At 48.1% G+C, this 12,313-nt stretch overlaps 4 protein-coding genes across 4 annotated transcripts; 3 read left to right on the plus strand and 1 right to left on the minus strand.

The window, feature by feature from the left end:
• Window positions 1-530: 530 nt before the first annotated feature.
• On the plus strand, window positions 531-1,424 carry F5B22DRAFT_170199 (uncharacterized protein). The gene is made up of 2 exons (XM_047969332.1): window positions 531-707; window positions 854-1,424. Exon 2 carries the CDS (start codon window positions 928-930, stop codon window positions 1,309-1,311), a length of 384 nt encoding a protein of 127 aa, XP_047836018.1. The 5' UTR covers window positions 531-707; window positions 854-927; the 3' UTR covers window positions 1,312-1,424.
• Window positions 1,425-2,995: 1,571 nt separating this feature from the next.
• On the plus strand, window positions 2,996-5,566 carry F5B22DRAFT_170157 (uncharacterized protein). The gene has a single exon (XM_047969330.1). It carries the CDS (start codon window positions 3,123-3,125, stop codon window positions 5,433-5,435), a length of 2,313 nt encoding a protein of 770 aa, XP_047836019.1. The 5' UTR covers window positions 2,996-3,122; the 3' UTR covers window positions 5,436-5,566.
• On the plus strand, window positions 5,566-6,467 carry F5B22DRAFT_170169 (uncharacterized protein). Its single transcript, XM_047969331.1, has one exon. It carries the CDS (start codon window positions 5,697-5,699, stop codon window positions 6,300-6,302), a length of 606 nt encoding a protein of 201 aa, XP_047836020.1. The 5' UTR covers window positions 5,566-5,696; the 3' UTR covers window positions 6,303-6,467.
• A 165-nt stretch (window positions 6,468-6,632) lies between these two features.
• On the minus strand, window positions 6,633-12,040 carry F5B22DRAFT_641799 (uncharacterized protein; the record flags this gene model as incomplete). The annotated part of the gene is made up of 3 exons (XM_047978034.1): window positions 6,633-7,163; window positions 7,217-11,596; window positions 11,651-12,040. The coding sequence occupies 3 exons, from the start codon at window positions 12,038-12,040 to the stop codon at window positions 6,633-6,635; spliced, it is 5,301 nt and encodes a 1,766-aa protein (XP_047836021.1).
• Window positions 12,041-12,313: the final 273 nt, after the last annotated feature.

Genomic DNA, 12,313 nt, shown 5'->3' on the forward strand with positions numbered 1-12,313 from the left:
AAAATCACCCGCCCCAACCAAAATAATTGGCAAAATGTAATATTTTCGCGTTCCATCAAAAAAACACCAAACCCCACATTCCTTATTTTAACTATTTTTTTTTTTTTTTTTTTTTTTTTTTTTTTTTTTTTCCCTTCCCCTCTCTCTTCTCTCTCTCTCTTTATTTAACCTTAAGCCACTTATGCTTATACGCTAATCTAGCCAGGTACACAAAAGAAGAGCCAACCGGTAACCAGATCGCCGATAGTGCTGGAGATATTTACCTAGTTACCAGGTAAACTACTTACTTTACTACTTACTACCTACTCTGTAAGTACACATTAAGTAAGCAGGGTAGGTCATTCAATACATCTCTTTCCTGCCTGCGTAAGGTAACCTACTACTACCTACCTACATAAGGTAGTATGTTGGCAGTGTGTATAACAGCATACCACGTCTTGCATGCTGTACGAAGTAATAGGCAGTCGTTCTAGACATTTGAATTGGGCAGTCTGCCGTCGTCGTCGTCGTGCAAAGCAAAAGATGATGCCCACACACTACTGTAGTCGACAAAAAGAAACGAATTAAAAAAAAGAAGGTGGAGTGGAATGGGGTCCGTATTCATTCATGCAATACCTACCTATCTCAGTCAGCTTGGCGATTCCCTGGCAGAGCCAAGCCAGACCAATGACCCGCAACGCGTCTTCGTCTTCGTCCGTCTTCCACATGTAGGTTAACCCCAAATATTGTGTTTCCCAAGCTGTTGCAAGAGAGAGGGTGTGTGTGTGTGTGTGTGTGTGTGTGTGTGTGTGTGCTTCATACGAAGTACCTAGCTTGATGTTACTTACAATTACACTACTTACACAGCAATTAGCCCTCTGCCGAGGATCTGAGTTTCACGATGCTGTCGCTTATCTCAGCCTCAACGTCGATTCGGCCCCGAAAGCCATGTCATTCATTTGTAGCATGTTTCGACTCCTCCCCTCTCTCATCTTGTGTTTCGTTTCCGTGCTTGCGGATTGTTTGCTCGCTCGCTCGCCCGCTCCCCCGCCTGCCTGCCTGCCTGCCTGCTCACTCGCTTGCTTTCTTGCTGCGAGGGCTTTCATGATCATCATGTCATACATCCGAACTTCAGCTATGCATCCGTCGTATCAGGCTTCTCCACTGCCCTTGCTGTTGACCAGGATCTCCTGTCCAGTGTACCGGAACCTTCTAGGTATTCCATCCATCTGCCATTGTATTCTTCCTCGTTATTTACTATATACCCATGTACAGCAATACAAATTACACTGTAGCAGTATCGAGGTGGACTTGATACACTACCTACAGTAATATATACGTAGTGTATTCGCTATTCACACAGTATCTTGGTAATACATACTTTGTACTGGAACCTTACATATTATGTACTAGGTTAGGTGGTAAGTAGTAGCCTTAGGCAGCTAGCTGCGCACAGGAACGGCAACTCTACGCTCCGGCCAGACTCCAGTATGATGACACTTTTGGTTGGCTCTTTCGTCTACACCACGCTACGCTCCGCAACACCGTTCATTGTGTATGGCCATGCCTCGCAGGCTGTGGGCTTCTTGTGCCCATCGCCGTGGCACCGGCGTTGCGAAGGATTGCTACTTACCTCCTGTAGGTAGGTGTGTGGAATGGCGCGCCTCCTCTATGGATCCCAAGCGTCCCTTTCTCGCATCTCTTGTTCATGATGTTCTCTGGTCCGGGCGTCGCGGTTCTTACAACTCATCTCGCTAGTCTCTACTCGATACTATGTAAGTTGGTAAGTTGATAGCTACCATATTGGCTTGCTTCATACTCGGGTTGCTTGTTTTGCTGCATTCTCGTCCTATGCTTCTGCTTTTTATTTATTGTTCGCTTGCCCTGCTTCTGAAGCTACGTCGACGTCGGAGATGCTGATCGGAATTTCGCTAGGGCTAAACCTATACCACTCACTTTAACAATATTGCTAGCATATATTAAGTAGAAGAATCCCGCCGACATACCTGCGCACTGTTGTTACTGTATCTCGAAGCGGGCTCTTGCCTCTTCGGACCAGGCCAATAATCCATAGGATTGTTTAATGATTATGTGTAGATCGGATCGACGCCTTATCGTCTTCCGTAGTGTGTCTACACTACACTAGAGAAACACACCATCTTCCCCGTCCCTGCTGAACATCCGGGAATCGCGACATCTGCCTGTCTTCTACACTAACCTAGTGTGAACACGCAACACGGAGTAGGTTGTAGGTAGTAGACAGGGTGGGGAGGCATTGAGAACACGAGACACATTGCCAGCCAGCAGACGTTGGACGGCGAGGCGTTGTCTCCCACACTGCCTCTGTACGCATTGCGCAGCATACGCGCGTGCATGCAGTTCAGTCGCAGTTGTTGACTACATTGCTCCTGGTTGCATCGGCGCTGAAGACGAGCAGCAGCACGGGGACAGCATCATGTATTAAATGCTTACAGATACATGCCAGATGTGTATGCAGGCGGCGGAATCCCATACGCAGTTATCGTCGTTTCACTCTGCCGAGATTCTCGATACATACAGTAGCGATCAGCTCGTTACTTGTCCACAAGCACTCGCAATTTCATCCGCAGAAACGACCTAGCGCGTGTGTAGTGTTACTAGAATAGCTTCCCTGGAGCTTGGCGAGCTAATCCTGGCCCCTTGTTCCTAAACCCTGTCTCCAGCTTCTCCCGTTCAGAACCCCGTTTTCTGCCCGTTGCAGACCCGTTGTTGCAGGCTTGTATCGCGGGCCAAAAGAGCTGCAAGGGTACCCGACCCGGCCACTCTCATCTTCCTTGCCAGTATTACTCTACGAAGTAGCCATATCAACACTAGGACCTTTTCATTCATATCCATAAAATCATAAATCATTCATTTCCTGCTACATCCCCACAGCTTACAGATACAGATACAGCTGTACTTTCATAATCTCTCGGTTCTTGATTCCTATTAGTTTCCCGTCTCCCCCTACCTCCGCAGCTTGTGACGTGCCTGGAAGCTATCCCGCAATAATTCAACAACCAAGTCTTAGTCGCAGAGAGGTCTTGGGGGGAGCCTGGGCCGGGCAATCGAAACTTGAAATCGCGATATTCGAATCAACCTAATATTAACATAATACCGTGGATATGTTTTCGTCAACTTCTGCGTCGACCAACTTCAAGGGGCTTCGACGGAAAGCAGCGAATGATGGCAGCTCGTCGACCTTCAATACGGCTCGCCCGTCCACCGCCACCTCACCAGAGCATTCTTACAGTCATGGTATAACAGATATGCTCCAACCCGCGCTGGATGGTCCACCTTCGCCTGAAGGGATTCGTGCCTTCAGCAGACGAATCAAACGACGCTCTGTAGCGGAACAGCAATTGGATGAAACAGCGCCGTCTTCAGGTACATCATCGCTTCACTCTGAAACCCCAGAAACATCGGAACATGGTTTCGAGGATGCTAGCTTATCGAGGAATCCGTCCCAGCGCTCTTCGGCCATGGCGTTTAGAGATCGACCGGAAAGTGTGCAGCTATTTGGCAAGGCGGTATTCAGCCGTAAGCCAAAGCTGCGCAGGGAACTCAGTGACCAAAGCCACTCAAACAGCTCGTTCCTATCGTTTGCTGAGTTGCCACCGGATACCACAACAGATCTATCACGAGAACAGCGCTTCATTCAATCCATGTTCACGCGACGACGGGTCAGAGGAGCATCCGAAGCTTCAATGAAAAAATATCAAATATCTGGACCCTACGACTTCCAGCATGTTTCTCATGCGTCAAGGGAAAACGCATCTGCTTTAAACGGGGTCAATAGCCAAGAGGTGCTGCCCAATCTTCCCGGGGCACGCTCGCGAACGACAACTGGCGCTTCAAACAAGTTGGGAGGGATCAATTTGCAGGCTCTCGATAAGCCTCTTCCGACGCCACCAATTTCAGAAGATAGTGAATATTTCTCACCAAGGAATAGTATTCAGTTCTCGCCACCTCGTCCGCTACGATATGCCCCTGACGTGAATACCTCACCGATTCCACCACCTCGGACATCGAGTCGTATCTCAACCCGCCACGACTCAATCGATCCTACCAGTATCGCTACGATCGAGAAACCGAGAACTGTTTCGAGCCATCACCATTCACAGTCATTTATACTACCGTTAACCGAAGCCACCCACTCGCGGTCAACCTCTCGGACTTCGGATAAAGACTCCGAACAATATAACGCAAGCGGCAATGAGAACTCTCCTTATCTCTTCTCCACAGGTGATGACACCGCGTGGCCCTTGACTAGTTCCATGACTTCTTTGCCTGAGGTACCTGAAGAAGAGGACTACAATTTGACCACCGTTATGTCGCGCGCAAGCGTCATCAGTACTAGCACATCTCTTAGGGGTAGTATTTCGGTACCGCATCTACGACGTGTGTCATTGAGCCAGGCGACACAACGACCCCCAAGCAATGCTTCAGATACCCTAGGCAGGTTCGATCTGTTTTCAACTCAACGTGCACTTTTTGAATTTGAGGAAGAGCACATGGATGAAATTGATTTTATCCGAGATAATTGGGAGGATGATATCGACTACTGTTATGAGCATGCAGCTGAAGCCGACTGCGATTTCGCCTGGGAGCGACTCTCCTGCGACCTCGAACGGGAAGAGTATTTGTCAAATGACCCAATTATCAGTCACCGTGTTCAAGCCAGCCTGGATAACTTTAGCTCAGCCCCACTAAGCCTTTCGCCAACCCCAGCAAGTTCAATAGTGCCGAAGACTTCGAACTTCTCGCTTCCAAGGGTTGACACCTCAGGCCAACTCAAACATGATCATGACCGATCTCATTCGAGCGCCTCGAGCTTTCAAGAGGTGCAAGGGTTTTCTTTATCACCAAGCTTGTTGATTCCAAATGAGTACCACGACAAGATGTTACAGTATGAAAGAGGTGAACTAAGCTCACATGCCTCCAGCGATGAGCTCAAGCTTTCGCACGATCAATTTCTGAACTTCGAGAAATTCGGAGGCTTCCTTCATGCCCGTTCCAGTGCATCAACGACCGTGTCTACTCTGTCAGAGCAGTCAGGAACGTCGAGCCGGTATCCATCCTCGACCTTTACTCGCTTGACTAATAGTAGTAGCTCAAGCTGGCAAGCCTCTGTCGACTCCCAGCAGCCCGTCACAATCACACTGAACGACAAGGAATCCGTTGTCACGGCAGTCAACAGTATGGCGGTAACGAGCTCTTGCGAGCCCACCGTAGATGCTCTGAAGCAAGAAGTTATCCGCGAGGGTCACAGCCGGGCACAGTCAGACGCGACCTTGCTGATGACGACAGCTCCAGTTGCAATGAAACCCACTAAAGAGTCTTTGAAGACTCACAGGCGAGCGCGGACTGCGAGTAGGAGCCACACTACTCCATCTCCTCAATTCGCACTTTTCCCACAAATTTCCCCGCGCTCTTAAGCTGAAAAGAGCGCGACTTCCACAACTAGACTTGATAGTCCTGCTCAATACTTGTGCCATATCTATATGGCTATATATTTTTCATAAACTATTGTTCATGGGGATTACAATGCCCTCTTATATACTCGACACAAAATAAGGCATCGCAGGACTAAGCCTGGAGTCCTGCCAGCTTTGCCTGTATCAATACCAAGGCGCAAGGGCAGCTCAGTCGTTTTCTGTCTTGCTATTTACTATTTCATCGGAACGGAATTTCATATCATGCCACAACTACCAAACATTATAGATTTCATTATTTTTATTCTCCGGAAACCAAAAGGAAAAAGAAACCAAACGGGGACACCATATTCAGAGGGATCAGGAACGGAACAGCATTTGCGTATCAATTTTTTTTTTCTTTGTTTCTTTGGGGGAAACGGGATTGCAATAAGACGGTCCGATCGTGCTTGCTTGTTGGTTGGTTTATCGTGTTTATGGGCTAATCAGCTACATAACCAAAACACAACACATACCACAAACACATACACAAGCACAAATATTTGTTTATATATTTTCATCATGATGTATGACTGGTATGAAGGGATACAGCGAGCACCCGCTCGGGCGGGAGAGGCTTCCGGTGTCGTGTACGAAATGATTTGGTTGGTCGGTCGGTCTCATAGTAGCAGAGGAGTGGAAGGAGTCTTAGAGAGCGAATTTCTCAGAACCACAGTGTACTGTAGCTTAAGGTGCAAATGTACTAATCTACTGACCGACAATGGTGGTATACCAAGTGACTTGCTCTTATGTTGCCTTGCCTGTCTGCCTGCTTATTGGTGTATTCGGGAGTACTTCATGATTCTACCTAATTGTTCAAATCCTCGATGAATGTGCTTATTATCGGCCGTGATACTGGGAAATTAGAGAGAGTCTACTTGACCCCTAGACGACTTTGCTTATGCTCGGTTGACTGTTGTCTTAGGTAAGGGACCTACCAACGTATCTTGATTTACCGTCTTCACCCTAGACGCGGATAATGATGAACATAAATTATCGAGTAACTTTGCCATGTCACTGAAATTTATACTCATTTTAACATTGTACAACAGCTTGTAAGCCTAGGAGCCAATTATTTGAGTCATATATAGCTTCTTATCGGACCGTGGTGGGTGGCAACCAGTCCTGGTATCGTCAGGTATAATGTATTTTCTCTCCATTTCACTCGTCGTCTTCTTCCTCCTCGCCCTTTTTCACCTCCGCCTTCAGCCTTACCCACTCGCCTGCCTTGGCTCTCACCTTCTCCTGACTTTTATCATCGCCATTCTTCTCTTCCCAATCAGCCCAGCGCTTGAACCATTTCTTGGCAGGCCGAGCCTTGAGACCCTTGACTTTGGTCGCTCTGTCGAAGACGTCTCTGATGACTGCCTTGTCGGCACTGGGGCCGTCTTCGTGGTCTAGCAGTTGGCTCCATAGGTCGAACCTCTTGGGGAATGAGGCAATAAGTCCTTCGAAAATAGTTCGGCCACGCTCGGCGCTCCCGTTCGGAGAGTTGTACTCTAATGCCGCAAATTTGGTCATCAAGGGAAGGCGAGCGTGATCTGGTAATGCTTGTGTGGCCCGACGCAGTAGAGCTCGTGCGCGGTCAGGCTCATTTTGAACAGCATGTAACCAATGAGCATAGTTATACCAGACATCCGGAGAGTCTGCACCAAACTTCTTCGTGATGGTCTGGAAGAGTGCATCTGCTTTCTATATGACTTGTGAGCGTAACATCTAGGATATATGACTTGTAGACTACTCACCTCTGGCTTATTATCTTGAACGTAAATGCTAGCAAGACGCTGGTAGACTTCTTGCGGATCATTGACATGACACGCACGCTTGAAAACATCGTCTACAATATCGTCGTTTCCAAACCTCACCTCAAGATTGAGATATGCTATCCAAGCATTCAACTTCTCCGTCTCTTCTGTACTGTTGATGGTTATGACAGCGCGCTCAGCGACTTCACGTGCTTTAGCTAGCTCGCTGACTTGCATCTGGAATGCCATATATTGAATCCAAAGACTGGATGAGTTTGGTTGACGATTGAGAAGCTGCTCGTAGTCAACTGCTGTCTGAGGGCCGAGAGTAGTCAAATCGCCACTCCGGTCGATTTCGACCTGAGGTTTCCGCCGCTTCTTTTTCTTTTCTGCTGAGTCCAAGCCCGTGTTGGTGCTTGCTGAAATGGGTTCGTCTAGTGCAGTTCCGGACCAATCAAACCCACCAGCTCCTAGGGCGTCAACGTTCTCACCTACTCCGTCAGCCATCTCGATATCCTCAACATCAGAAGAAAGGTGGTTTTCATCATCATCATCGGTACCCTCAATGAGGACGGAACTGCTGGCATCTTCCATGTCCTCATCATCTGATTGCTCGTCTGCGCTGTCATCCAATAAGGCGCCTGCAATTTCGTCGTCTTCATCGTCGCTCTCGTGTTCGTCCTCGAAATACGAAGGCTTCAGTCCAAAGCTGACTCTCTTCTTTTGTATGTCAATATCTAAGATGATTGCTTTCACTGCATCGCCTTCACTTAGAAGCTTTCTTGCGTCTTGTATAGGCTTTTCAGCCATCTCACTTCGATGGCACAAGCCGCTCACGTTTGCCGATCCATCGATGAGGATGAACGCACCGAACTCTTCGACTTTTCGAACCTTCCCTGTAACAATTTGACCGGCGCGTAGGTCTTGATAGTTAGTGAGCGGAATAAAGTCCTTCTCAACTACTGATGACTTCAGACTCATTTGAATCTGGTTAGTGGTAGAATCAATCGATACAATCCGTCCCTTCACTAATTGGTCGACCTGATATTCGTCCTTCCAGTCTTTAATAAATCTATCTGAAAGATCGGATATGCGAACCATTGCGGTCATGTCACCACCCAGACCAACGAACAATCCCTTGTCGGAGACATTCTTTACAAAACCACGAATCACATCGCCAACGCTAAGCTGAGCGCGACTCGTGATCTCGCGATCTTTGATGGGTAAAGATGAGTTCAATACTCTTGATGGGCGCAAAGAGAGCCGTAAACGTTTATTGCTCTTGTCAATGTCGACTACGGAAACACGGACAACACTGTTCTTGCTATACGACATGGTGCTAGCCTTGTCATAATCATCGCTCAGGTCAATTAAGTGCGCAGGCGCCGAGACCAGGTCATTCAACTGCACAATTATCTGGCGTTCATTGATCTTGGTGATTCTGCCAGGGAGAACCATATTTTGTTTGATAGAATCCCAACCAAGATGAGTGGACGCGCCAGAAGAGCGGGCCGATAAATCGAGGCGGCCGTCCGTCGGATTTACAGCAATAACGCGGACTCTCAAAGCGGAGCCGATTGGGAAATTAGTTGAAAGATCGTCAAGAAGTGATACATCATCAGATATCTCAAGCATGCTGATCCTGCCACGCACGTTTGGAGACAGATTGACCCAAAGCGAGTTAGACTGAACGTTGTTGACAAAGCCAATGTGCATTGATCCAAGCTCAAGTGCCTTGAGGGACAACTCTGGAGTTGTGCTTTCCTTTAGGCCACTTGGCTTGGTGGACAATTCGAGAACCGAGTGCGTGGATCGATGCGAAATGGGCAAGTATCGGTGGTTTCTGGCATCATGAACACCAAGAATCCGCACTCCTATAACGGTGTTGACTCGAAACTTGCTGAGAGGGGATTTGGGATTCGTGATTTTGTCCCAAGAATCAAATATTTGACTGACATCCACACGCCCTTGTATATTGTCGGCCAGCTTAACATTTAGCTGTGTGCTCTTGATCGAAACAATCGTAGCCTTTGTGACCTTTCCGACGTATAAGTCATTTGTAGACTTCAGCGTTTCGTCCACTGGGTTCTCCAGTTTAGAGGCAGCAGGTGACTGAGCATCAGTCGAAGGCTTATCTGTATGCGCTGGCGAGGCAACCACAAGTCGGCTGTTGTCTCTGTCTATAGAGTCAATCTTTACCTCAATCGATTGATATTTCTTGAGGCCGAAATCTATTTTATCTTGATTTTCTCGAGGAAGCTTCGACTTAGGCAGCAGAGCCGTGAGTGGGCCAGAGAACTGCACAAAAACGGCTGTGACAGTGATATTCCTGACGAAGCCTTGCCGGACATCACCAACCCGAGCTTGATCTAGGGCAGTAAGTAGTGTACCATCTCGGCTGGCTTGGACCAGGCTTGGCTTTTTCGACAATGCAATTGACCGACGACTATCATTTTTATCCAAGACAAGGAGATCGCTCAGAATCTGCCCAACACGTATGCCCCTCATAGCGGACTGATTTTTGCTTGGTCGGTCAGCTAGCTGTCCAACTGAGAGCAGTGCTTTAAGCGAGCTATCGACCAGTTCCAGATGAACATCGTCTTCAGTCTTTTGTATTACCGTAGCAGACACAATGTCCCCTATGTTGAGATTTTTAAGCGCATTCTGCTTCTCTATGCCAAATGCAGAAGGGTCTTTGCAGGAGACGAATAATTTCTGTGCATCAACATCGAAGTTGAGTATGTGCACACTCACTACTTGACCAACTCGGAAATGTTCCTTAGGGTCCCGGATGTAGGCTTCACTCATCTCCGATACAGGTAGGAATCCGCGCAAAGATCCATAAAATTGTACGACAGCTCCATTGTCCAGCACTCTGATGATAGTAGCAGGGCTTTGTGCCCCCACCACAAGTTCATCAAAGGATTGCAGTGGCCTCGCCTCGGAATTTACTAGAGTCTTCTTCAGCGTAAGTCGGACTTGGCGCTTGAGTAGGTCTGTGGATAGTACTCGGGCTTTAACCTTAAGACCTTCCCGAAATTTCTTTTCAGGGTGCTGGAGACGGACATCTGCCAGATGCATCTCTGGGATATAACCGTGAATGCCCTCTGCGAGCTTGACTAAAAGGCCACTGACCCCATCCTGATTGATGATGAGCTTCTCAATCTCGCCGCTGACCACGGAACCAACGGGAACATCCTCGATTCGGAGGAAAGGCTGCTCTAGGACACTTGATTCGAACGATAGGTTGTATACACCGTCGATAGCGTTATAAGAAACAACTCTACCGCGATGGACTGCACCAATTTTGAATGGCCCGGATGATTCAGAGAGAAGGTCGAGTTTCCCATCTTTGAGGCGGGAGATATGTACAAATCCGGGGACGCGGTCAACACCAATCTCAACGAATACGCCTTTGTCAGGGTCGACTTTGAATATGGTGCATTGCTCGACCATTGAAGATGGAGGAAGGACATCGAGGGGAAGTTTAGCTGAGGAGGTTCGTAAAGGTGTTAAGCTCGTGACATGATCCAACAGCGATACACCAAGTTTCGGCTCTTTAGCCGTCGGAAAATCGCAAATCACACGAGCCTTTATTTTCTTCCCAATCTTGTATTTTCCCTCCAAATCTAGAGCTTTGGGTCCTGCACCAGAGTGAATAAGATCAGCAGTTACGTCTAAGGAACCCATGACCTTTCCTACTAGTCCGCGCTTAGAGATGTCGGATACCATTAGTTCAACGGCGGACCCTGGTAAGAATGTTTGAATGGTCGTTGCCTCCGTCGCAAAGTTCTGTATATTCCCAAGCTTGTTTTGTAGGGCTGATAGTTGTATAATCTTTCCATTGGCACCCTTTTTGGTTACTAGACACAAGAAGACAGCGCCAGGCTGCATACGAGTTTCAAGAAGATCGCTAGGGACTTCTTTTCGAGGAAGAAAGCCCCGCGTGGTTCCGTCAGACAGGCCAAGGTCCATGACGAAACCATGGTCTTCCGCACTCGAAATCGCCGCCATCACAACGGTATTTTCAACGACTTCGTGGCTTACAAGCCCTGTATTGGTGTGCTCTGGCCGTAACGATAGCTCGATATGCTTTTTCGGTTTTGTTGATGTTCCAGTGTTATCCTCCGTAGTAGAAGTCACATAGGCACGAAGGTATTGCCCAACCTCGAAGATATCGTTCAGATCGACGGTATCAGTCTCATTCTCATTCTCGTCCTCATCTAGCGCTTCGGCTTCTGCTGCCACCCTCTCGCTCAAGACATCCGAGACGGAAGTGATCGGTACATGGCCTGAAAGAGAATTTGGTAGGGCGAGAACGATTTGTAACGGACGAATCTCAGTGATCTGGCCCAAGACAAGAGATCCTTTGACCAAGCGCTACTTCCCGTTAGAACTGCTTACTCAAACAACTGTGATGACTGATACACCTACCTGATAGTTCAGACTCTCTATTCTCACAACATCCTCAGCCGAACGAGTGCCAGTGGACAACTTGCTCTTGGAAACTTTTGACTTCTTTCGTTTCGAGGGCTGCTCTGCCTTCTTGCCCGCCTGGCCAGACTCTTGCTCAAAGAGGACGTCCTGTTTGGCCTGGATAGAAATCTGCCGATGTTCGAGAGGAGACAACACACTTCCACCTCCACGAGGGAATAGTGGTTCCTCTTCCTTAAGTCGCGAGACCCCAGGCGCGATCGTGGGCTTCTGCTGCGGCTGTTTGGAGGCGGCATTCTGCTTTGACTGGGACTTGTCGGATTTCGAACGCTTCGGAGATTTTGCAGTTGGTGTGCCCCCAGGGGCGTCTTTTCTCTTAAGAGAACTCATGGTTTCATATCGATGAACTCATATGAACGGCGCGATTTCGACAACGATGCCACGAGTGTTCTGTACCAGGTGACACCTACGGGCCTGCAGCAGGCTATCGTGGACCTTACCTCTGGTCGATTCCATGAACTTTTTTTCCTTTGCGCTTATCGATAAAGGTACAGCATTTCCCCATATCTCAATGCGCTACCCAGGTAGGTACTAGGTATCGAGCAGGTGGACCAGAGTAGATGTGGTAAGAAGGTACCTAGGTAGCCACAAAAGAGGGGCACC

Source organism: Xylaria bambusicola (genome assembly GCF_022495145.1).
Source record: "Xylaria bambusicola strain CBS 139988 unplaced genomic scaffold F5B22scaffold_2, whole genome shotgun sequence".
NCBI lineage: Eukaryota > Fungi > Ascomycota > Sordariomycetes > Xylariales > Xylariaceae > Xylaria > Xylaria bambusicola.